Source organism: Canis lupus, chromosome 14 (assembly GCF_003254725.2).
Source record: "Canis lupus dingo isolate Sandy chromosome 14, ASM325472v2, whole genome shotgun sequence".
NCBI lineage: Eukaryota > Metazoa > Chordata > Mammalia > Carnivora > Canidae > Canis > Canis lupus.
This window is the reverse complement of record NC_064256.1, coordinates 44,388,358-44,415,134: the sequence shown is the minus strand read 5'-3', so window position 1 is coordinate 44,415,134 and position 26,777 is coordinate 44,388,358. Positions and strand designations below refer to the sequence as shown.

The 26,777-nt window shown below is 39.5% G+C and overlaps 1 protein-coding gene across 8 annotated transcripts in view; it reads left to right on the top strand.

The window, feature by feature from the left end:
• The window catches only part of PDE1C (phosphodiesterase 1C), a 490,416-nt gene that overhangs the window by 199,737 nt on the left and 263,902 nt on the right, over positions 1 to 26,777 (top strand). For 4 of the 8 annotated variants that reach the window (XM_025464559.3, XM_025464561.3, XM_049093778.1 and 1 more), the window contains one exon: positions 11,931 to 11,957. The exons of the other annotated variants lie outside the window; for them this stretch is intronic. In XM_025464559.3, the coding sequence (XP_025320344.1) occupies positions 11,931 to 11,957 (27 nt within the window). The remainder of the gene's footprint in view (positions 1 to 11,930; positions 11,958 to 26,777) is intronic. 8 annotated transcript variants of the gene reach the window in all.

Sequence of the window (26,777 nt, the reverse complement as noted above, 5' to 3'; positions counted from 1 at the left end):
TTAAGAGAATAATTCAATTGAGAAGACATAATTTATAATTATAGGTAATGAATTTTATTTATATATTTGGATGAATACACATACATCTATATGCGAGAGTGTCATCCATCACTCATTCACTAAGCAAACAATTCCCTGGCACTTATCATGCACCAGGCACTAGAGAGTGGGTAGCAAGATAAAGGCTCCCTCCCTTATGGAACATTCAGTCTACTGGTAGAAGCAAATATTAAACATGTAATTCCACAAGTAATTATAGTGATGAGTGCCACAAAGAACTACAGGGTGCTGCAGAACCATATTATGGGAGGTCCAAATCTGGTCCAAGAGTCAGGAAAGGCTTCTCTCTAAAGAAGGGAGATTTAAGCTGAGCTCTGAAGAACAAGTAGGTAGGTATTAGTTTAGTAAAGAGGTAAAGAAGAGTGTTCTCAGGTATTCAAAGCCTGGGAAAACGGCATGTGCAAAGAGCCAAATGAATGTGGAACCTCTGAAAAAAACAAGAAGGCCAACTGGCTGTAGCCAAGACTGGAGACAGGAGGTTCAAGACACAGAGAGGGATCAGATCTTGCTTATTTTATTTTATCTTTTCTTTATCTAAGACAGCAGAAGAGATTTATTATACACTTTATTTTATATATACATGTGTATGTATATATATGTATGTTATACACACATTATTTATTATACACATGTTATATTCAGCCACAAATGAAAACAGAATTAGTCCCAGAAGTCACAGGTCCAGGGAAAGGACCAAAAGAGATTGTTTTGGTAGAGCAACGTGGGTCTCTTAAGGTGATCATTGTGATCAGATGGTGATGGATGCTCTAGATCCATTGAATAAAATTCTAGAAAGCAGGCATGTGGTCCAACAATTGGTACTAGTTTCCCTGGCCTTTGGCTTTCCTTATTTCTGCTCCTGTGACTTCCATGCATGCACAAGCTGGCAGTTTGCTTGGACCCCTGTCTCATCTTTCTTTGATGATGCTTTAGCCTACGCATTCACTTCTACTTGCCTCTTATGGTGTAGAGATTTCCAAGAAGATGGTGCTAAGGCCAAGAAGCTTCTTCTTTTAGACCAGGGTGTTTTAGCAATGGGAAGCCATTGTAGGTCTGTAGGAATGCATTTGAGAGATTTTCAGGAGGTAGACTCAACAGGACTTGGACATGAGAAATGAGGAAGAGTGTGGAATCTAGGATAACTCCCAGATTTTTCGCTTCATTCCCAGATGCTATTTACCTAGGTGAGGGCCATTGACGGGGAGCAAGATTACAGGTTTCATTGTGCATGGGAGCAGAATGAATGGAGATTAGAGATAATGAGTTCAGTTTTGGACATATTGAATATGAGGGACCTATATGATGTCCTTGAGGAGATGAGGAGAAGGCATGAGCAGTTGGATAAATGGGGTCTAGAGATGAAAGGAAAGTTCTGGATTGGAGGTATAATGGATAGCCTGACAAAGTAAGAAGAAAAAAAATTATGTATATATGTATACATGTAGACATACACATGTAGAGAGAACAGTTTAGTGTGGTGCCCTAAATAGTCTGACAGAAGGTGCCAGAAGACTTAAGTTTATATGTATTTTCTCATTGGCATTTTCTTGTCCAACATATATGAAAGGCCAGCTAGCCATCAGTGTACCTAGCTTTGCTTGGAATCCTCATATTGGCTGCTTGATGCTACACCATAACATAGTTTTGGAGCAGAGACAGAACCTGAAGGGTAGGCAGGATCATTCTCAGTATTCTAAAGGAAGAAAGAGATCATGACCCAAGAAACTAAATGGAATGAGGCCCCATTTTAAAACTTCTGGGAAAACAGCATGAGCCAGGCAGTGAGACTGAAAGCATGGGGCCCAGGCACTGCAGCAGGACCTGTTGAAGATTGGTCAGGTGGGGGCTCCCTGGACTCTGCAGGAGGCCTTCCTTTGTCTAGGCTTGCCCAGTGGTGCCCTGTGATGGGCATACCAGGTCTCGCTTGGGGCAGTGTGTAAGTCCTGCTGTTGCTCTCACCCTCCGCACCACATCTGCCTTGTTCATGGCCGTTTCCCTGCTGGTTAAGGCCTTCCTCAAATGGTCCTCCCCCCCTTCCCTTTCCTTCTCTTCCAGAAGTCTATTGTAAGGACCCAATATTCAATATTGTGCTGAAGCATAGCTTTCCTTTCCCTTAAGGACACCAGAAGAGTGAAAACTTAAACAATCAACATAAGAATGCATTGAATATTTTGGCTGAAAGTCACTATTAGATATCCAAAGAACATTAAGTTCTGTTTATCCAGATTCCAAACAACCAAAATGCTGAAATAACCAAGACTTTTCCTGCACTCTAGAGACACTGAGTAAATCCAGTAGTGAGAGATTAGTTTTTGGAAGCCACTTCCATGTGTGGTTTAAGAATAGTTCAAATTCAGACTAATATCTGACCCCTTTTCCCTCTACTTCTCCGACTCTTGTCTGAGGATGACTCTGATGGGTTTTATAATATCTTTAAATTGCCTCCCACAAAGTATTTTATATTTAGTATACTATCCCAGGTGGTCGCTATTTGGAAATCCAGTCTGCCAACTATGAGGAACCATAAACACTTTCATGAATAGACTCCCATTGTATTGCCTATTTGTGAAACAAAAGGATTAATTCTCATAAATGGAAGCCCCATAAATATTGTTTAGAATTGTCATTCTTTCTATAAAACTGTGGACTGAAATTAGTCATCATTAAGAAAGAATGAAGGAATTGTTCAAAGCACCCATTAGTGGGAGTCTTTGGATAGTTTCAGTAAGGAGAATTTGGTTTGAATATTCAACTGATTTCTGGAGACAGTAGAGCTCAAAATGGTCCCTGAGAGTGCATCTGCCGGTTAATCTTTTTTCTTTTTTGTTCTGTAATTTGGATATTGGCCTCATTTTTACCACATTCAGATTGTTGAAATTTACAGAGTCTGCGTCTAGAGAAGAGTCTTACGTGGATGATGTTACTGGGAGAGAAGGCTTTAGAGGAAATAGGAAGAACCTCTGCTCCCTGGGAGCAGGTGTATTGATTTAAAATTACCCTGCTTTCTGCCAGAAGGAGGTGTTGATAGGAGCTGGGAGGAAGGGCGTAAGAGAAGAGAGAGGGAAGGAATACTACTAGACTAGATGGGGGAAGGCTTAGAAAAATTAGACTGAAGTTAAACTTGGCAGAAGATAGAGTTTTTGTTCTGGCTAAATATACGTGGGGAAGAACGAAGTAGAGAGCTAGAGCAACGCTCTGGGTAATTCAATTAAAAAATTCTACCCCTCCCCTAATTATAGGGATGTATCTGTGAAGAGTAAGATTTTTGTCTTAATCCTTTGGATTTATCCCCACTTGGGCAGTGTTGCAGATATTAAGAAATATTTTTGTTTTCAGCCTTTCTCCCTGATGTTTATCTAAATGGGAGCCAGGCTCCCAGGAAAGAGGTCACAAAAAGCTCTTCTATCCCTACCGCACGGTTTTGCTGTACTTCTGACACAGCAAGTGGTTGTAAATACATGAATAGAGGGATAAATAATTTATGCAGAGAAGTACTACCTGGACTTCTACAAGCAGAACATTTACTTTCTATTTCCTTTCGCTAAAAACCTTTTCCATATTTTGTTGCTGGTGCCAGGGATTAGATCACTGCCTCGCTTTAAGCGAGAAGGAAAAATAATGCCTGGTCTGCTCAAAAAAGCCTTGCTTTCCAGAGGAAGATTTTGGCTTTCTTTGGGGAGGGGTTTCCATTTGGGTGCCTGTTGGACAGTAATTTGAGTGCTGGAATTTTTAACTCAGGCCCAGGAGAGAAGCAGGCATGAACAAGAGATTTGGATTTCTGGATTTCTGTGTCTGGCCAGCTGTCTGCAGGCAGACAAGGGGGCTGGGGAGGGAGACAAAGCAGAAACAGGGCTTCGGGGATGTGGGAGCCTGGGTCATGGTGTGCCCTGGCTGTGTGAATTGAGGTGGGGGGCATCCTGTGGGCTTGGTTAGTTTGTATTAAACCTTTGCAAGGATTTCTCCTCTTCTCAGCGCCCAGCCAGCTCTAGCCAGAAACATATTTACTTCCAGGAATGAGTTAAACATTGTCTTATTTACAGCCCTGTCTCAGATTAGCATTCTCTCATCCTTTGGATTCACCATCTTTACCCCCAAACTTCGCTTCATCATTTGAATTTGATCTCGTCACTTTGGGTTAGACATATCACAGTTTTGTGCTTTGGGGATTGATTGCCGACTACGAATGTGATTTTCCTTTTCTAAGAAGGCTAAATGGGAGGGTGGGAGTCTGGGGGACAAATTTTCCCCAGCTAAAAAAAACAGGCAAAAAAATTCTCTTAGAAGATTTAAACAAAAACAACCCTTTCCTAATTCTTGGGTTATTCCAGGTGAAAGTGAGTTTATGTCATTTCGCTATTTTTTACTTTTTGTATTGCCTTGGATCTTTGGCCAAGCAGGAAAATAGAATCGTTGCCCACATGGATTTTCATTCTGTAGCTCATCAGTTAAGAAATATCTGAGCTACGAAGGGAAGAGAATCTCTCACTCTAATATCTTTTCCCCCTCCCTAATACTCTGCTAGAAGGTGCCAGGAGACTGCCGTTTATACACATTTTCTTATTGGCATTTTCTTGTTCAAAATATGAGAAGTGCCATCATGCAGTCAATATATACATAGCTTTGCAGGCCTAGGTTTTAATGTGTGTAACATGGAAATGAAATCACTGGTAGGAATAAGAGAATATATACAAGGACCTTCCATTCTCAGCAACATAGAGTAGTTCATACAAGTGATTTAAGACGTGTTCAGAAGTTTCCAGAGATATCCCGTTCTGTTCAGTCTATACCTCATATGCCAATGAAAAACAAAACTAGAGGATCAGATGATCATTCAGGTCCTTACTCATTTCATGGGTATTTGTGACATTCTATCTTAGTCTCCTGTCCGGAGAGGGAGCTACATGTGACCTGAACTCCTGAGAACATGTAGTTAACTCCATTCAGTTAACTCTGAGTCTTGCTGTGCACTTTGCTTTTCTGAGCCTGTCCCCCAATCTCTTCTTGCTTGAGGGAACTGAGGGCCAAGAACCAAGATTTCCAAAGCTGTCTGTGCATCGGCAGCAGTGGTGACCTTGGTAGGAGAGGATGGAGACGGGATGTGACGGGATCTGGACCAGAGTGAGTCATCATTGCCTGGAAGCGCCGGAGAACACCAAAGGCAGAGCTAGAGTCCTCACTGTGCATGTACAGTGGTTGCGTATTCAACTTCTAGTACCAGAAAACCTTCTTGTGCCCAATTGGGAGGTATCTTGCTGTCAACTTTGAAACTAAACACAAGTTTTTTTTGTTGTTGTTGTTGTTTTTTAAGCCAGCTTGTTTGAATATTAAGCCTATTTATTTATTTATTTATATTATTTTTTTTATTAAGCCTATTTATAAACCTCATTTTTGCAGCACCCATATGGCTCTTACTCAAAGATACTCACTTTTAAAAAAGGAAATACTGCCAGCCTCTTCATAATTTAACATCAGTGCTTAATCAACTCTCACTTATCCAGGCTATCAGGAATGATTCCCAAATCATCTGTTTGACTTTGGAGTATGTGAAACTTACATTTATTTGATTGTGGGCATGCCCAGTACTTCGGGAACCCCTAGCCATCCAAAAGCAAATAAAACCCTTCAGAAACATCCTCACTCCCACCTCATTGCTGTTTCTTATGGTTCCCTTGCTGTCTGTGCTCTGCTCTCAGGCAGGTCCAGGTTTATAGTGGACGGAATTACCCCTTTTATGCTTGCTTAGTTTCATCTTCTCTCTCCCTGGCTGGGGCCAGGAGAGGTAAGATGAAGTTCAGAGTCTAGAAGCCTCTGCAGATGACACAGCTGTGGAGAGCTTTGGAGAACTTTTAAAATATTGGGGTGGAGGTGGGGGTGGGGGTGAGTGCTCTTTGCTCTTTGATGATGCTCCCATCTCAGTCTTCACTTCTCCGAATTTGATCAGCTAGATATAAAAGGATTCAAGCCTTTGGCGGAGATTTTCCAACTGCTCACTTCCTGTTTTTTTACAGTACATTTACACACACACATACACACACACATCATTTGGTAGTTCTTGGGCAATCCATGGTTCCATAGAAACATTCCAGACTTAAACAGACATTGATTTTTAGTGAAGAGCAGGAGTCTTTTAATTTGCCTAAGAAGTAAGTGGATATGGACTGATCAATTCTGCTTACGGTACATCCTGTCTCTGCACTGAGTTACAACTTCTGGAAGGTGCTTAGGGATTCTGGGAAGCAACTCACTGGGCTTCTGTTTTTAGGGAATTGTCATTGATAAAAATAATCTTTTTTTTTTTTTTTTAAAGACTTTATTTGTTTATTTGAGAGAGAGAAAGCAAGAGAGAGCACAAGCAGGGAGGAAAGGGAAAAGCAGGTTTCCTGTGAACAGGGACACCAACGTGGGACTCAGTCCCAGAACCCTGAGGTCATGACCTGAGCCAAAGGCAGCGGCTCAACCGACTGAGCCACCCAGGTGCCCTGAATCTTTATCAAAAGATAACTTTAGCTATTTATAAAGATTATTATGGTGTCCAGTTCATAAGTACCCAATTATACTTTTTTTTCTCCTGCTTTCTCAACAATGGCCCTACTTAAACATTAGAAGGAAGTGTATCATTCTGCTAGGTTAACTGAGATCACAGAGAGAGTGGGTGGCAGGCTGTATAGCCTGCAGGGCCTCTTGGGCCTGGAGGGAAAGCTGGACAGTTTCAGCTCCACCTCCCTTTAGCAGGACTCTGATTAGCCCTGCTTTCTTTGTGGTTTAAGTGTTCTAAGATAAGAAGAATTTCAGGTCTTTAATTTTTTTTTTTTTTTTTTTTTTTACTTTTAGAAAGCAATCTGCAGCCTTTTTTCTTTACTTCTTTAATTAATGAAAGGCTTTTTTAATTTCCCCAAACAAAATTTGGAAATCTGAATTAAAATACCATTATTATTCATGCAGTACTGTTACTATACGGTAGCTGACTCTCAAACCCTTTTTGGGTACCCAGCACTGTGCTAGAAGGCTTTCCGTTGTCGTACATTTGATTGTCACAGCATCTTATGAAGTGAGTGTTATTGTTACTTTTACAGATAAGGAAACTGGTGGTTGGGAACATGACGTCAGTTGCTTAAGGTCATGTAGCTTATTGGACACAGTAAGCTGGAGGAGGCTCTGAGCTCAGACAAGGAATCTTAAGCATTATGCTGTAATGCTTCTCCAAAGAGTGCGGAGGGCTGAACCTGTTTTAGGGAACAGTTGGCAAAGGGCTGCCCAAGACCTTCATGGATGCGGTTTCCTCGGCCTCAGCCTTGTGCAGATGACCAGTCTTCTGCAGAGCGTGAAGCCATGCTGTCTCCATCTCTCATACTTCCAGCTTTGCCAGATCCCAGAGCATAACAGCTCCTGGTCATTCTCTTAATTTTTACATTGGCTTAGCCCAGCTATGTGAATCTTGAGATTTGTGATGTGTTGCTTCAGGTTTCAAAAAATGGTAAATATGAAGTAAGTTTGAAAAACCAAAACAGAACATTTAAAAACATTCCTTTTGTCTTTCAGGTTATGAATCAGGAATAAATTCTGTTGAAGTTCTTAAAAACAAAAGGCCAAAAATAAACTGGGTTCTTTTCCAGCTCATTTCCTGCATTTGGAAGGAAGGACACCATTTGTTTTATTGTTGTTGGTTTTGTTTGTTTTTAGGTCTAGTGTCTAAAGTTCCCTCTTGGCATCCTTTGACTTTTTTGCATAATTCTCTCAATTTACTTTGAAGGCTTCAGAGTTTGCTTCCTCTCTCAACCAGTTGAAGGTTCTGTATCCTTAGGCAAGTTACTTAACCTCTCTGAGCCTCACTTCTATCAACTGTGAAGTGAGGTAGACATCCCAGGGTCCGTAGGTATCAAAGTGAGTTAATTTGTGTAATGGGCATGAAACAGGATATGCTCCACAGCCCACTGTCATTGCATTCCTCCTGTGTGTAGAAAACTATGACTGTGGTAGGCATCCTCACCGTTCATTGTAAATCGTTGCTAAACAGAAGGAAAATGAGTAGAAAGACAGTATTTTTTGATCAGCTTCTGGAAAAATTCACTTATTCATTCTCCAGTAATATATCGAGCAGCTCCCATTTGCTAATTACTGTGTAGGAAAGAGAGAAACACTAGCAGGTAGCAGACAAGCCATCATTGCCATCAGTGTAACAGATTGTAACTGTCTGGAGTAACAAGTGCAGTGATGTAGGTGAGCTCATACCAAAGGGGTACTGTGCAGTTTGGGAGACTGTGGAAGGTCTCCAGGAGGAAGTGATGTCTCAGCTGAGAGCTGGAGGATAAGTAGGGTTCCTTCAGTCCTCACTCATCTTGCCCAGTCCAAATGATCTGTGAGCTGGATCTTGAATAGGATAATTTCCATAGAAGTAAATTTTCTCTTGTACTTTAAGTGTTCACGTTTCAACTCCAATTTAAGATGACCCTGTTTGGATTGGGTCTATCTTGATTCTGAAGCTATCTGTGTCTAAATGGGACAAAATGGGAAGAGAGAACTTAGGACTATGATGCCAAGCATGCATCTGTGAAGGTGGGGAGTGAGTGTCAAGAAGGTGGATTATACTAAAAATCAGATTTTTGGTCTCTCTTTGGGTCTGCCAAATGTACAGCCAATATTTTATAAGTGTGAGTGGCAGCTGCATATGATTCATTTATTTTGCCAACAGACATGTGTGCCACCCATGTGCCAGTTGATGTGGAGCCCTTGGAGTAGATATACAGATCCATATAACAAGACCCCTGGCTTCAAGAAGCTCAAAATAAGGGGTCCTAAAATTTTTTTAATGCCTACATGGCATGCATGTATGTGGCAAATTCAAAACACTGTGTTCCTCTGAGATCGGTCCTTCTATTTTACAGATGTGGGTACTAAAGCTTGATTTAGCATAAAGCATGCCTGAATTCGCACAGCTGGGGGTGGGATTGGATTTTGAAGCCAGTCTGTCACATTCCAGAGCCCTATTGTCTTTCCACATAATCAGAGATGAGACAAAACAATGCCAGTGGTGACCCCTTCTCCCAGATACCATCTTTTTAAAAAAAGTATAAATTGTGTCACTTAACTTTGGCCTAAGCACTTTTCAGCCTTGTTGCTTGCTATCTTCTTCCATATCTGGCTGGGCTGGGCTGCGGGTGGGCTGGTTTGAGGTCACTAGACATGCTCTCCTTACCAGCTTACCTCATATTTAAGTGTTTCTCCTTCTGAAATCCCAGCCATCAATCAAGACCACCTTTTTCACAAAGCTTTCTGAGCCTCCCCCCTTGTACCAATTGGTATCATAAAGTAACGCTTTAGGTACATGTCTTAACTTCCATTTTTAGAATTCAGATTCTTTCAGAGAGTGAATTTTAACAGTGTCATTATGAGGATTTACAATATATGTTAAGTACTTGTTACTAGTAGGTGCTGAAAATGGAAGCCTTCCCTATTTTTGTCCATTTTTGATTGTCTCAGTGCTCCCAGCAGTGGCTTTGTATGGTTCTTGGCAAATTCTGGGAGAATTCTGTGGAAGCCAACAACAAAGATTGTCTTCTTCTGACCTTTGAAGGTAGATAGAATTAGTTGGACTTCTGGTTTGAAGCCAGGGGCATCCATCTGGCCTGCCTGCACCCCCCTTGTCTTTGGTCTTTGCACACTCTCAAAGGGTTATTTTTTGATCTCACCTTAAGAGACTCCTTAGTCCAGTATTGTTTTTTTTTGTAGTTGTTGTTCTTGTTTGTTTGTTTTTAAGATTTTGTTTATTTGAGAAAGAGAGAGAGAGAGCAAGAGTGAGAGCATGAGCAGGGGTAGAGAGAGGAGGTGGGGGGAAGGGGCAGAGAAAGACTGAAAAGCAGACTCCCTGCTGAGCAAGGAGCCTGAAGCACGGCTTGAACCCAGGCTCAGGATCTTGACCTGAGCTGAAAGCAGATACTTAACCAACTGAGCCACCCAGGCACCCCCTTAGCCCAGTTTAGAAGATAGTAGTCCTAACAAAGGCCAAGGGCACAGGCCATACCGATAACTCACTGTACTCCATGCCTGTAGTGAAACCTCTGCCTTTGGCTACTGCCTGAAGAATGATCTGTTATTGCTGATGGGGTCCAGGCACAGTTTTTAGAGGGGGTGCAAGGCACCATTTTAGGCTCTAGGTTACCATGGAGAACCACACAAAGAATCTGCGTTTGTGGAACTGACATTCATGTGGGTTGTTTTGTTTATTTCTTACTCTAAGGTCTTGAGAGAGGTTCTCCAATTATTCCCACTTAATAGATGAAGAAACTGAGGCTCAGAAGGTTTGAATAACTGGTCTTATACTAAGTGCCAAAATCAAGACTCGAACAGTTTGTTCTAAAGCCCAGGCCTTAACCCACTCTGTTAGTTGACCTTCCTCTCTTTATATATGGTATAATTCAAACATACAAATATCTCTATATATTCATATATGTATATGTCCATATATGTGACTATATATATGTATAAAATAATAGTAAAAATAATAAATATAAAAGCAGTGATCCATTAATCCACTACCCTGGAGTCATGGTTTTCATTCTGGTGTTTCCTTTTAGATAAATATTTGATATATTAGGCAAGATCACCTTGTAGGTTTTATGTTGCATGCTGCTTTCTTCACTTAACACCCAATGCCACTATGCATATGTTTATTTGAACAGAGTTGTAACAGATCATAGTGATTCTGAATTTGAAAATCCTTTTAAAAAATGTGTAACTTATAGCTCTATGAGCAAATTAGTGCCTTGGCTTTCTGGACGCAGTGACTGTAATGGGAACGCAGGTGTGGAACTAAAGACACTTGGGAAGCAGAAGGATGCATTTTCCTCTTCCACCACTTTCTTTCCTTGAATCTCCTCCAGTAAAGAGCCTATTCAAACTCTTTTTGAGATACTTCAGAGTGTGGAAAAAATGACACACACGTGAAAACCATTGAGATATTGGGATAAGAAGCTTGATGGCCACTTTGCCATTGAATGCCACTATGACCTGGGTGAGATAGCCAGGACAGATGTTATCTCCATTTAATAGATTAGGAAGCCGTATGCCCTACTGGGGCATTTGCCCAAGGCTAAATAGCAGAAGTGGCTAGAGTTCTAGTCCACTAGTCTAGAACTATAGTTTTCTATACTCTAGAACTCTAGTTCTTTTTCTAGAACTCAAGCCACTTCTGCTCCTGGGGAAGTCTTCTAGGAGACTAGCCCACAGCTGAGCCATTAGCACGTTCCTACTGCTTCTCTCACCACTATTGCTTCTAGACTTTCTCATTGTCCCTTTCGTCCCTTCTTCCTTCTCTGAAGAGCTTATGTCTGATCTTATGACTTAGCTGCATGATTACTCATTTTCATTGTAAAAGGCATGTCCGTAAAGGGACTTCAGTGCTATATAGTGGAGGTAATAGTAATAATAGTGACAAAACAAATAGCCAGCAGTTATTGGTCATTTAATGTGTGCCAGACAAAAGAAATGCTTTACAGGACCCTGTCCAGTTACCCCTCACCAACTCCATGAACCTAAGAAGTGGAAGGGCTGCGATTTGAATCTGGGTCTTGCAGTCTTTAAAGCCTGATCTCAACCCAGATACTATAGTACCCTCAAAGGGAAAGAATGAACATAAGAAGGCAGAGGCATTGAGCTCTGGGGATGCTATTTTTAAGACTGGTTATATGCATCTGACCACAGTATCACACAATGATTCAAAACTTGTAGCTGGGCTTTGAAACTCATAAGCCTCACAAAAAGAACCTACCACAAAGTTTTCCCCTTCATGCCCATCCCTGCTGAAGTTCTCTTTTCTAACTCACTGCCTGCCACAAATTCTTTTCTGATGTGTGTTTATGCTTCTTTTCCTACAGGAGGAAATATAAGAAAACATCCCAGAGGTAAGAGTATCTTTCTGAGAAAGGGGAGCTGGTTGGTTGAGTCATTTGTGGTGCAACTCTTCACAAGCCTGGCTCATGGTGGATGTTCAGTGTAATGAACAGTCTTTTGGTTCCTTCTCAATAAGCTGCCTGCTTCATCTTTGGATCACTAGTGCTGCTGTAATTAAAAATTGATTGCAGACATTTAATGTGGCACCGTGAGTGTATACCTTCCTGTAAGAGTGGATCTCGTGGATGAAAAGGCTTATTAACTGTATATCTGCCTAGTGATTTTACTAAAACCTCAACCAGAGAGGGGCTGGGCTGGCAGGTGTTGAAGGTTTATGGATGAAAGCACAAAAAGCACCTTTAAGTACACTTTTAGTGTTTGAATTCTCTTTTGCCTGTAATTCCTATTTGCCTGATTCTTTGATAAAATGCTGTCGAGCCCAAAGCATAGGTACAAATTCCTGTAAGGGCACTAATGATCTTCTTAAAAATTTAACGATGGAAAAGGTAATTTAAAGTAGAATATTATCCTTTATCATCCTCCATTACTTCATTTTATTGAGAAGAGTTTGGAAAGCACATCCAAAGAAATAGAGTTGCTCAGATCTTTTGTTTGCCAAGCATTAGAAGCCCATACAGTTCAGTCTAAAAGTCTAGTGTCTGCTTTTCATTGATTGTCTTTGATTTTGGTATTATGACATTAAACAGATTATAATTAGATAAAAAAAATCACCAATGCAATCCGGTTGGTTTCAGGAATGTTATTTCAGATGAATGCTTTAATCTTACCTTTTCTAATGAGCATCATCTCATGACAGAGAGTCCTATCCTGTGGTTTCCAAATGAAGTCAGTAATCCAGAATAGTAGTGTTACAGTTTGATATGCAGTGTAGAGGTGCACACATCATTGAGAGGAGATGAATAAAAGCTTAGGGCTTCCTATACTTTTCTAAATATAGTGAGTTTATACAGATGGCTGAATAATTCTGTCTTGTTCAGGCTCATCGGGTTCATGGTAGTAATTGCATGTGAACCACTGAACAGGATGTAAATTAATCACTCAGATTAAAGGGCATAATAGTCTTCAGTAGTAAAAGGTAATTTATCATTTTTATATGTAGTTAACCTGGGTATGAAATATTTCAAAGTTGCTTCAATTTTATTTTAAGAAGAGATAAATAGACAGGTTAAAGGGAATTTTATAAGAGAGCGGCTCAACCCTGACAAGTTTTAAATTACTATGTCGATTATTTTTGAAAGCATATTTTTGCATATCTTACATGAACTTATTATTATGTCGATATAATAAAAAAATAGACTGTCTTGCACCAGCTTCACTGAAGTCATGTAAAGTACAAATTAATAGCGGTTGGTTTGAGCTCTTCTATTTATAATCACATACATATTTGCATACGAAATCATCCATGTCTACCAATCTTTCATTGATAAGAAACCATCCCTAAACTCATGGCTTGAAACAACCATTTTATTCTGCTCACAGTGTTACAGGTCAGGAATTCAGGAAGAACTTGGCTGAGTGATTTGAACCTCACCCAGTTGGAGTGAGCTGTGGCTACTTGAGATGGAGGGTCTACTTCCAAGATTGCTTCTTCACTCACATGTGCAGAGTCTTGGTGTTCCTTGTGTCTTTCTCTCTTTGTACACATACCTTTGATCCTCCAGCATGGAACTTGGACTTCTCACTGAATGGTGGTCTCAGGGTGATTGCTGGCTTCCTAAACTATGTGTTGCAACAGATGAGACGTGGAAGATGCTGCTCTCTTAATTACAGCCTGGGCCCTGAAACTGGTGCAATGTCACTTCTGCTGTATTTTATTGGTCAAGGTATCACAGAACCCACTCAGAATCAAGAGAAGGGGGGACATAGATTATGTCTCTTAATGGAAAGATGTTGAAGAATTTAAGACCTTCATTTACTGAATCTATACCCTTTTTTCAGAATGACTTATTTGAGAACTTTTCCAGGGATCTGTAAATTTGGATTAAGTGGATACTTCATTTGATGAGTGGTAGACACTTTTAGGTATGTCTTGATGCCTCTGTCAGATATTGGTCTGTTTCAGTACATGCTTGTCTATTTGATGATTCATTCAGACTAGGGGTAGCTTGGTTCCTTTTTCACATTAGGGGTAGACATACTAGTGTGAACTCAATGGATTATTTGAGTGTAGTCATTTGGCTTCAGTTAATAATTAGATAAAGCTGGTGGCTTCATGTAGGAAAACTAAATGACATAAATGTTATATTAAAAAGCTTTAGCTCTCATAGGATATGAGGGAAAAGAGAGCTCAGGATACAAAAATAATCTACCTTTGTTTAAACTTCTTGTGTGAGGTTTCATTTAATTTCACTTATGTATTTATTCACCTTTCAAAGCCATGTTAAAGAAAAAAATCCTCTGGCTTTCAAAGTTATTGTCATCCTATTACAAATCAACTGAGCTAGGTATCTTTTTAAAAATAGTTTATCAAGTACTAGGCAGATCTTAGTAGCCCAAGAGTATGTTATGATAGTGATTCTTCTGAATCTCACTGTTAGTATTAAGGGAAATGTACTCATCTCTTCTAAGACCAGAATTTCAAACAAAAGAATGATGTTGTAAAAACTCTTTACTGGGTTAGCAGTGGCACCAGTAGGTGGAAGATAAGCTTCTCCCTGCACAGAATCCCTTATTGGATTAGGCTTTAAATCAACACAATTAAGGGGAACCATCCTTTTGCCTTGTGATTCAGTCTTGTCCACAAAGGTCAGTCATTCCAAGAGATTTGTTGAAGTGGTGACATGGTAATTTGACACCTAGAGAGGATTACCTAGGAGACCTGCTTCCCCCTAAAATTCTCATCAAATTGTTTTTAATACAGCTGCAGCTTCAAGTTATCATGTCTGGCTCTGAGAGGTTTATATCTTTGAGAAAGAATGCCAGATTGTGTACAAAATAATCACAAATACGTAGAAGTAATCTAATACTTCCAGGCTGCTGCTAAAGAAAGGAATTGCTATCAGAGATGGTGTTATAAGCCGAATCTGTGTTAGAAGTGCTTCCAACACCCCTGTACACCCACACCCCTATTTTAGTATGCCTGGAAATGCTGTGATTGGGTCAGCAGAGGTAGAAATAACGACTTTTCCACAAACCTCAGTGTCTGGACGGCAGACAAGTGTCCAGTTTTCATGTCTGGATTGGTGAAATACTTAGGTCAGAATGGTCAGGAGTTGGAGTTTTAAGCCACATCAAAGAGTGAAAACTTTGTTAGAATAATGGTTTTTGTTGATTTATCGGTTATTAATTCTAGCTTGGTTGGTTAGTTGGTTGCTTGATTGTCAAATCTTAGCTCTGTTTAGATAGTGTTAAGAAGTTCTGGTTCTGGCTATCTCTGATTTACTCATTTTATAAATCTAGACATTCTGTGACCAAATAGCTTTTTGATAATCAAATTAGATTGGTAGTCACCTGTTTTGAATCCCCAGAAACTTAACTACTAATAACTTATACTGCTAAGTACAAGCTTTATCAATAACATAGTCAATTAACACATATTTTGTATGCTATATGTTTTATATACTGAAATTCTTAAAATAAATGGAGAGAAAAGAAAATGTTAGTAAGAAAGTCATAAGGAAGGGAAAATACATTTATTGTACTGTATTTAACAACAACAAAATATGTACGTGAGTGGACCTGTGCAATTCAAACTTGTGTTGTTCAAGGGTCAACTATACAAGAAATTGCCGCTGGGAAGAGGTATGTGGTTTTGTAGTTAAGATACATGTGAACAAAAATAATTAGAATGTAAGTGCTATAATAGATATATGTATTGAAGGTCATTGGGAACAATTGGGTCATTTGGGAAGATATTTACGTTATTATATACTCTTCTCTCACTAGATCACAAAGAGAGCCTATAGTATTGCTTCTTATTCACAGTCCTTGGAAGTATGGGCATATTAAAGTCTAATAGGATGGCTGAGAATTATTTCTCTCTGTTTTCTTCATGTTTTCAGTTATCTTAAAAATGTATGTTTTGCTGATTCTTTAGGTTTTCTCTCAAAGGGGCAAATGTCTCAAAAATTTTCTGGATATTAGGAGGAAGACAGCAAAGTGGATATCGCACATGTAGATAATGGAGCAGCCTCTATCTTTTGCAAGGCAAAACAAGGAGTTATTTTTTTCCTTTAAGTGTCTAATGCCTTCTTTCACTTGGGTTTTTATGTGGCTTAGTAATCACATTTGATGAGCTCAATAATTGATTAAATCCAGCAAATGATTCCCTTAGTCAGGTCTGCCTTTGCTGTCACGAATCAGCATGCTTAATGAGTCATCAGCAGAACCACCACCTTGCTGTTAATAATAGATTGTCATTTGTGTGTGTGTGGCAGGGGTGGGGGGGGCGGGGAAGACCAGTGGATCTCACCCTTTGGGAAGGCTATCTGCCAAGCAATTATATCCTTGTGTGAGCAAGTGGATCTTCTGCTGAGCTGGGCCCGTTCCTCATTCTGGAGACATAGTAAGACTCATTGGTGATTTTTGAAATTCTTTCAGCATCACAGAATCAGTGGACTGTTGTCTCTTATGCAATGAAAAATGACAATCAAATAACTTTTGGGGAAAGTTGAAGGGGGTATAGGATTAATCAAGGCACATAGTTTCACATACTTATGGGTAACCAATTTTACATACTACTACTTACTTAGTAGTATTGATACTTAGAGCCTAAGTATTAGTGGTGACATCAGGGACAAGAGAGCCTTCTAAGAGATAAAGCTCTTTTTTTTTTTTTTTTTTTTTTTTTTTTTTTTTTTAGTTTTATTCAGAAAAGAAAATAGCTGTTCACAAACATAAGTACATCTGGACATGTATAAAATGTTTGCACAATGTTTTTTTTTACAATTAAGAAAATTATTGTACAAAGACATTAGGAGATAAAGCTCTTTGAAAAATATTTTCCTATATTTGTGATGACTATTAAATTCTCAAAGTAGTAAGGACATGTGCATCAGCTGTGAGAATATGTCTAATACATATTCCAAGATTGCCAACTGAATCAAAGTGACTTTACAGTGAATGGTGGCAGGTCAAGGTACACCAAAAAAAGCAGCAAAGTGGTTTGGTTAGAGCACAGATCACAGATGGACACTGAAACATAGTCACAAAGAATAATACCCAATGCAGTTAACATGGAAAATGGCCTACAGGTACTGTAATTTCAGGGGAAACACATCCAGGGGAGAAAGGTGGGTAATGGAGGGTCTGCATAGATAGCTTGGTCAGAGGTCAGAGTATCAGGCAACTACCACTCACTTATTCTGTGACCGTCACTCAGTCTGTCACCCTCCTAATATATCAGCAGAAGGTGGGGGAGCACAGGTATGGGGATCTTGAGCCAGAGAGGTGATGTAGTAGCAGTTAGGAACTAGGTGTGGAGAGAGAGGGTGCTGAGATATGTTAAGTAGCTCCTCACTGAGTCTGTCTAGATATTAGTCGAACTAATGACCTTGTCATTGAACTGCCATTTTCTGAGTCAAGAGGATCAACTAGACATGATTCAGCTTTCATTTCTCTTCCATCATGGAGTCTGATAATTACTATCATTCTCCCACTCACCCAGGATCAACATTTTTGAGTCACTTCATATGAGTTTCTGTTGTGTGTGTTTCTTCAACCGTAACTTTTGGTTCTTCCGCTTCCCCCATGATAAATGGGTCTCTGATAGGTTGTGGGCTTTTCCTTCTTACTATTTTCATTCTCTTGATCTTACTCCAGTCTTATTACCCATCTCTCAAGGAGTATTGAAGGACTTATCCTAACCACTCTCTTTACTCTGGTTTCTTTAGAATTTTTTTCTTTATTGAAGTTCAATTTGCCAACATATAGTATTTACTCTGGTTTCTTTGTCTGATTCTGCATATCCATGTCTGATTACTTTTTTCCACAATGTCTCTAATTATGCCATGTCAACAACAACACACCTCCTCTAGCTTCCTTTTGGCTAATAAAAGCTGTCTTCTTGTTTAGGATTTTAAGGATTTCTACAACTGCATCCACCTCACTTTCCTGCTTTGTCTCTGTTACTCCCTTCTGTTCATCCCAAGTTCCAGTCAAGCTGAACTCTTCACTGTCTGCCATATTTGCCTTATGTTTTCTATCATCCTTTCTCCATTGTAATCTTTGTAGTATTTTAGATGTTCTCTTTTACCTGTTGAAAGCCCATCTTTTCTTGAAGATGCAATTCAGATGTCATTTCTTTCTGTGGAGCTTCTTAGATCTTACCACCTAAAAGTGATCTTGCTCTCCCAGTTACTGCTGCTTAATTCCATGTGCAAGACATGGTTGGGTGCATGTCATTCTTGGCACCAGTATGATTTTGTTGAGTAGAGAATATGTTCCCTGGTATTGGTATTTGTTAAGTGTGGGTTAAATTTATGAGTGAATCAGATTGGGATCCTCTATATATTTTTACCCTGACCCAGAACTAAGGTCAGAATTACCAAGTGGAATTGTGGATAAATAAGCTCAGATTGATAAATGACTCATACTTATAAATGGCTTTGCAGATCACCACATACTCCCACATCTAGACTCTCATTTGGTCCTTGCACTGGCCAGGGTGGAGTCCTATGAGGTCAGCAAGACAGATGGCATGCATGGTCAAGAACCAGAAAGTGTGTAATTGCTTGGATCATTGACTCTGCTTTTCTTCTCTATATGAGTTCTTTCAATGTGGAACTTTAGCTTTGGGTAGAAACTCTGAAAGTATTTTTTCTCTATTACCAATGCTTCAATCTTTATCTTTCCTCCATGCAGACCATTAATTATAGAGATTTTTAGTACAATGGCAAATATATTTGTTTGCAGTGCACTAATCTAAATATTTGATAACTGTGGTGTGCATCATTTGGCTGTTCTGTGGTATTTTGCCAAAATGTTTTTAAGAATCATTTTCTTAGATTGTCTAATAAGATTTAAGTGTGACTTTAAGACTTCAGTAGCACTCATGCTGGACATAATCACTGTGCCTCAGAAGTTAAACCCAGACTATATTGCCTGGGTAGGCAAGTCTCTAATCTCTCCTAATCCCAGTGGCTCTCAACACTAAAGAGGCAGAATTGATTGATTCAGTCATTGCTGAAGGCTTCCAAATTGGGGCCAAGTCCAACACCCAAAGGCAGAAGCCTAAGAAGCAGCTTTTGGAGTATCTGGAGGTGCTGGATTCAACAGTGTACATGAGAATTCTTAAGTTTGACCCTATTGATATTTCCATTGTGAGACTATCCTTTGTATCATAGAATAGTAATATCCCTTGCCTCTACTCACTAAATGCCAGTAGCAATCCCCCATCCCCTAGTTGTAATGATCAAAAATGTCTTCTGGGGGGCAAAATTAACCAGTGGTTAAGAACCACTGGTATAGAGTAAAGAAATTAAGAATCAGATTTGGATTCTGTTGCTAGTTTAGCTTTGCCAAATTGCTCCTTTGTGGGCTCAGTGTCCTCATCTGTGAAGAGACTGAGGTTGAATGTGAAGATTTCTCTGGTTCCTTTGGCCTCAAAAATGACTATTCTCTAATAGTCATAATCATAGTCTAATAGTCTAACTACTGAGGTCCTTCCACAAGAAATCCTAGGCCACCAAACAGCCTTTGCCATGATGGCAAGCACTGTAGGACTTATGTTGAATCATGGGAGAGAAGCAGCATTATGGATGAGAATGATGGTCACTGAGCAGGTAACATAGACTGGCCCTATAATGATAGTTCTTTGGGCACCAATCAGATCACCCTTGCTTTTGATATTTCTAATTTCACCTAATATGAACTAATCATGAGAAATATATTAAAAGGACAATTGCCAAAATACAGATTTTGGACAAAACATACTATGTCTAAAGGGCACCCTATTGGTTAAATTTATTGTGTATCTACTGTGTGTCAGATGCTTTATATGCATTCTTTTATTTAATCTTCACAGCGATCCTGTTTCCAAATGAAGAACCGAGGGAAAATAGGTAACCTGACCAAGGTCACAAAGCGGAGAAGTGATTGGGCTAGGGTTTAAAGGCAGGACTTTGAGTTGGCAAAGCTTCTTGAGTTCTTTCTATTCAAGTAGTTTCATTATTTGTTTATAGCTCTGGAACTCCCTCACCCCCACCCCTAGCCTCCCAAAGGAAGCAGCTGAAAGCTGAATAAAATCAAAGGGTCAAAAAGAAATATCTTTTGGAGTTCATTTCCCTACTCCGCCCATTGTTCTTTTTACCATTGGGACATTTTACGTTTGAAAATTTTCATATTTGGCTCCAACCCAAAAGTTGAAGCTCTCAGGAAAGTTTAATTAAGTCTTTTTAAAAAATATGCAACAAGGTATATTTAAATAATGTGATTGAAGGAGGGAAAAATTCACCTCTACCACCAGTTTCTTTTTTTCAAAACCATCTATTTTGGTACAGCAACTTAAAGTACTTTGAAACGATACAATCAGTCATACATGAATATGTAACTTTTTAAGCATAAAAAGTAAATGGTAAAAAGAGAATCAGATAAAAGAAAACTTGTTCTGTATTTTTCTGTCCTCTGATTTAATAAGATAATGTCTTTTCGGAGTTCATGAGGTCACTGCCTGAATTTTTCGCTTTGTCTCTCCACTAGTGGACTGTGCTCAGCTCTATGCTGTTTATTCCCTTAACTTTGGGATGTCAGGGAGAGGGGACCTGAAGGAAACATTTTAAGCAAGCTGGAGGAGTAGATTAAGCCAAGAACATTCTTTGGAACAGGCATCTCTGTAGTCTTCGCTTATCCATGAAATCCGAGTCCTGGCATGAAACCTTTGTAATGTTTGGGTAGGTGCCCATACCTACCAAACCTCAGTTTCTCCTTGGCCAATAATACTTGGAAATAATGGTATTTCCTTGCTAGAATTCTTGGGAGCTCAGAATGGCATATATGAAGCCTTTGGAAATTTTTGGCACAGGGATAGTGCTCAGAATGATCCCGTATAGAGAAAACAGACTTCAATGGCCACTGCACAAAGAGCCTGCACTTTGAGCACACGCTCATCTAAGGGAGAGGAAGAAGGAAGAAAATAGGTCCTGCTTTTTAGGAGCTCTGTGAGGGCAGAGACTGTGTCTTATTTACTGAAGAATGGAATCAGCATTAACAAGTGATTGGTGATTCTCTTTTGGGGCACATAGAACAGAACAGAAAGAAGGTTGGGGTAGGTGGGGCAGGGGAGCAAGCAAGCCACCCAAAGTCCATAGCTTTTAGAACATGGCCCTTAATTAGGAAAAAAAGGTTTGAAATGGCCCAGTCTGGTATAGTGTCATTGGAAGATATTTCCACAGGAAGGTACCCATAGTTCATCATGCCTTTTCCAAAGAATGTTCTGGTTGATAACATGCATTATAGAATCAGTATGCCTGGCTTCTAATCCTTCCTTTACTGTTTCCTATGTATGACCATCATTGCTTTATTTCTCTAAGCCAGCTTCTCAAAGTGGTAGTGATGCCCCCATCAGAGGATATTTGGCAATGTCTGGAGATAATTTTGGTTGTCACATCTGAGAGTGGGATATACCACTGGCATCTTGTAGATAGAGGCAAGGATACTGTTAAGCATCCTACAGTGCACAGAACATCTACACCATAATGAAGAATTATCTGATCCAAGATGTGAGTGGTATCAAGGTTGAGGGACCTCACTCTAAGCCTTATTTTCTTCATCTGTACAAAAGAAGTGATAATAGTACTTCCCTATGTTACAGTGTTGTTGTCAGGGTTGAATGAGATAAAGATTGAAAGCATTAAGTGCACTTCCTGGCTTTTTGTAAGTGTAAAGAGTATTTAGCGATTATTATTAATGTTACTGTTTTGGCCTATGGTTCATTGTTTATGTAGAAGATTTATGAATTCTGTTTCATAGTTTATGTAGTTGACATATAAGATTTTATAGTGTATTAGATGCAGTTAAGTTTTATAAGGAATAAAATTTTAAGGTACTTTAAATCATGCATTAGAAGAGATTTTGAAATTATTTTGAAGAGATAATATTGTTTAGTTTATATAAATATATTCTGAAATAAATCAGAAATCATAAGTTCTACATGCTGTTGTATTCTATTAGCCCTGAAAAAGCGTAAAATCACAGATTTTAAAAGAAGCACTTTGCTATTGTCACATATTGTTACATAGGAGGCAATAAGGCAAAACAAATTTACTGAGAAATGAAGTCCCATCTGTTACATGCATTATCAGTAATTCAATAAAAACTAGTAGCTACAAAGTAAGGCCCAATATAAATTGGAATGGATTCCTACTTATACACCAGACAACAAAAATGTCCCTTGAGGTCAATACAAGTCCAGTAGCCAGTACGGTAGGTCTGAAAACATGGCTCTGCCTGGAGTCACAGGGCAAGCTCCTTTTACTGTTGAGTTTGTGCATTGCAGAGGTCTGCCACCAGAGCTGGGGTTGTCCCCGTTGTCTTGTTGCCCTCTGGTATAAATACAAACAGAGGACTTATGGGATGACATCGCTATAATAAGTTCCTTAATCTTTAAGATGTGTTTTATCATTTAGATCATAATCAGGAGTTTCTTAGAGTTAGTACAAATAGCTTAAGAAAAGAGCCTGATGTGTGCAATATAGACTGTAAGGTAGGCGATCATTCTCTGTCAGTATGCCAAATTGATCATTTCAAGTAATTTTGTGGTAATTTTGCAGTAATTTTACTAATTCTCATGTCCTGAATTTTTGATAATAGGAACAGTAAATACATTTACTAGTCACCACTGTTTGCTCATGACCCATTATCAGGAGAAAAAGGTAGATGGGGCACCTGGGTGCCTCAGTTGGCTAAGTGTCCGTCTCGTGGTTTTAGTTCAGGTCATGATAGTGCTCACTTCGGCAGCACGTATACCAAAGTTCAGGTCATGATCTCAGGGTCATGGGATCAAGCCCTGTATTGGGCTCCCAGCTAAGCCAGGAGTCTACTTGGGATTTTCTCTCTCCTTCTCCCTCTGACCCTTTCCCCCACCCCCATGCTCTCTCTTTTTCTCTGCTTCCCGAATAAATAAGTAAAAAAAATTTTTTTTAAAAGAGAGAAAGAGAGAAAGAAAATTAACTCTTTTGGTAAGGCAGAGTGTTTGATGGGTAAGTGCATGTTTGATGGGTAAACAGAAGCCTCATTCCCTCAGGGGTCACAGTGCTGCTGAAGGGTGGGAACAAAGGTACTGAATAATAGTATCAATGATGGTGGTGATGGTGATGGTTGCAGTGATGGTGTTGGTGGTGGCCCATGCATACAACTATTTATTATGACTGTGGTTTGTGCTCATTAGATCACACTACCTTCATACTTCCACCTGTTTGCTTTACATCTGCATTTTCCTCCTGCTGACTTCTCTGTATTGAGAGATATGTTCCAGGAGCATGATTTGGGGATTTGACAGATAAGGTGCAGATGAAGCCATTATATAGCTTAAATAGCATACCATTTAGTATCATTATTTTGAATAGAAAGAAATTTACCTTAAATTAGTCTCTTGTAGTGGAAAATGAATCATATTTAAAGGGTACTTTTGGTCTTTGGATTGGTGGGGTAGATGATTCTCCCTCCTTGATAGCAATAACTTCTGCCTTTGGTTCATGTAGGATACGGTAGGAGGCATAATTATTATAGAGGTCTGTTAATAAGGTAACATAGCATTGACACTCAGAACATGGATTTTGGGGTCTTAGAAGCCTATATGTAAATCTCATTTCCACCCCTCCTTAATTTTGTGATATTTCAGCCTGATAAGCATGCATATTCTCAGGGTATGGGCTACTAATAGTTCTGAACTCTTAAGGTTGTTGATAAGGATTAAATGAGACAATGTATCTATGGTATATGACCCAGTTCTAGGCATATAGTAAGTGACTAATAAATATTAGTTATTAGTATAATACCCTCCCTCCTTATAAACATTCATGTCTATAGAATGCAACTTTTCCTCATAATGAAGAAGGAGACCTTGCCAACTCTCTGCAATACTTGGCCTCCCTCAAGGACTTACTCTGCTTGTACAGGAGATTAATTCTTCAGGATCTTATTTGTCAGAGGTGTAGTTGGACCAGTGCCAGAAAATTGTGGACAGCAGTGGGAAAGTCTACCTTGTGCTTCAGGCCGATTCATAAAGTTGTGAAGATAAAGTACAGGTCTCTAGAAAGAGCCTAAAAGAAGGAATCCAGCTGTTTTAGTCAAAGATTCTAGATGTTACCGCTCACTGTTATTCTCTTGGTCCCTGTATTTATCTTTTAAGATGTCCTGCCATGTACAGGTCAGGGGGGCAGGGACCTGCCTCCCTGCCAGAGATTTAAAAGGAGAAATCAAGTTGTAAAATGAAAGCTGGTCCACATGGTTTGCATTAACAATACTACTGAGAGGTGGAACGAAGAGCAAATTAAAAGTATTCAGTTTTAAAAATGAGTTCTGCTGGGGTTCCAGTGACTCAGTTGGTTAAGCATCTGATTCTTGATTTCAGCTCAGGTCATGATCTCAGGGTCCTGGGATCAAGCCCTGCTTGGGTCTATACACTCAGTGGGGAGTCTGCTAGAGATTCTCTATCTCCCTCTGCCCCTTCATTCTCTCTCTTTCTAAAATAATTAAAAGTAAAAAAAGATAAAAAAGAGTCCTGCCAAAAGTATTGAGTAAAATACAATTAGCATGTTTTATTTGCAGGTGTAGGTTTTGGCTTGTCTGACTTCATTCCCAGACTCTTCACTTTACTGCATACTTACTATCAAGTATGTGATCGCCTTGCACTGCAACACATTAAAAAATAAAAATAAAAAGTGTAAGATGTAGTTTCTACCCTCAAGGAGCTAATGACAATGGGAGAGAGATAGGGACCCAGCCACGTTATTTCAATATAAAGTTTATGATAGAGGTGCAGAAAGATAGTGCAGGAGTGCTCTGCTTAGTTTGGGGGCTCAGAAAATCTTGTCGCAGATAACTCCTGATCTGAGATTTAAGGATGAATAAGAGGAAATAGCCAGATGAAAAGTTTTTATGAGTGTTTATTTAGAAGGAGTAACATGAGCAGATACTTGATTTTAATAACTTTTGTTATCTGAGCTCCAGTCTCAGCTCAGGCCTGAGTGGGTTTTGGTATGCAAGGGTAGGGCAGGATCACTGTGCTGTGGGTCTCCTAGCGGGTGTGCCTGCCATGAGCAGTAGTTAGCTGCTGCACAGAGAAGTAAGCAATCACTTCTTTAAAGGCTGAAAGTAAAGGAAAGGAGATGATTGATAAAGACTTTACTTGAAGGCATGTACTGTGGCCACCTGGACCCCGTGGACCACTTACTTGTCTGTCAGAATGGCCCATCCCAAAGAAACCAAGAACCACTTCAAAATAAAAATCAAAGGCAGATAAAAAGAATCTCCTACATCTTCTGTAAGAGAGTAGGGCTTAAGAGTAATGATGGAAATTGTTCTGTCCTCTATTTTAGAAGGACAAACAGACTCCTTGTTGAATGGAGATCCCAACTTCGGGCTCTATCTCAGGACCCTGGGATCATGACCTGAGCTGAAGGCAGATGCTTAACTAACTGAGCCACCCAGATGCTCCCGTTATCAACTTATATTTCGTTCTTATATGTTTGATAGAATTCATCTGTGAAACCACCTGGGTCTGGGCTTCTTGCAGGAAGAACGTATTGAAACAGTTCTCCAATGATATCAGAAACACCAGGAAAGTCTATTAAAACACAGCTTACTGAAACTCACCCCCAGAATTCTGATTCTGTAAATCTGGAATGGGGACTGAGGATTTACATTTCAGAAAGCTCCCAGGTGTTGCTGATGCTGTTAATGTGGGGAGCCACACTTGGATAATCACTGTCTTAATAGGTGTAGGGCTATTCTGATTTTCTGCTTCTTCTTGCATCATTTTTGGTTAGTTGTGTTTGTCACAAAATTTTTCATTTCATCTATGTTGTGATATTCATTGATATGATATTGCTTACCATCATTTTAATGTCTACAAAATCTGCAGTGATACCCCTTCTTTCATTCCTAATATTGGTAATTTGTGCTTTATCTCATTCTTTTTGATCAGTCTTCCTACTTGTTTATTACTTCTATTAATGTTTTTTAAAAACCTAACTTTTCTCTCTTTTTCTGTTGACTATTTTATATTTCATTGCTTTCTGCTCTTACTCCCTTCTTCTGCTTACTTTGAGTTTAATTTTCTAACTTCTTAAGATGAAACACAGAGCATTGATTTTAAACCCTTCATCTTTCTAACATAAACGTTTAAGCTATACAGTGCCCTATAATCCATACAGTTCCTCCTCTGTATCTTTGTGATGCCTCTTCTGTACCTACAGTGCTACATCATCACACTGGATTCTAGTGTATTCATCTCCTTAACCATCTCATAAGCTCCTTCGTAGAAAAGACCCTCAGTCATTTTTTGTTTCCCTAATAAATGCAGGATGACTATATCAGAGCAAGTAGATAAGTGAGTATGGTTGACCTGGTGGTTTAGATGCCTCCTTTTTAGCCTTATTTCTTATATATGTGGTTCTCAGACACAGGAACACCATTTATGGAAGGAAAAGTCATTTTTGAAGCAAACTGTGTGGGAGTAGAGAAATCCTTGTTTTGAAAAACTGTTATAATAGGCAGCAGTAATGCACTTGGCACTCAGAGAACATTATTCCACTGCCTAAGTTGATTGAACTTTCTCTGAGTTACCCTCTCCCTGGCATTTTCTTTGGACGCCAGGCAGCCCTTCGTTCTCATTACCAAATGGGGTAAAAATGAAATTTATCTCCCTTCAA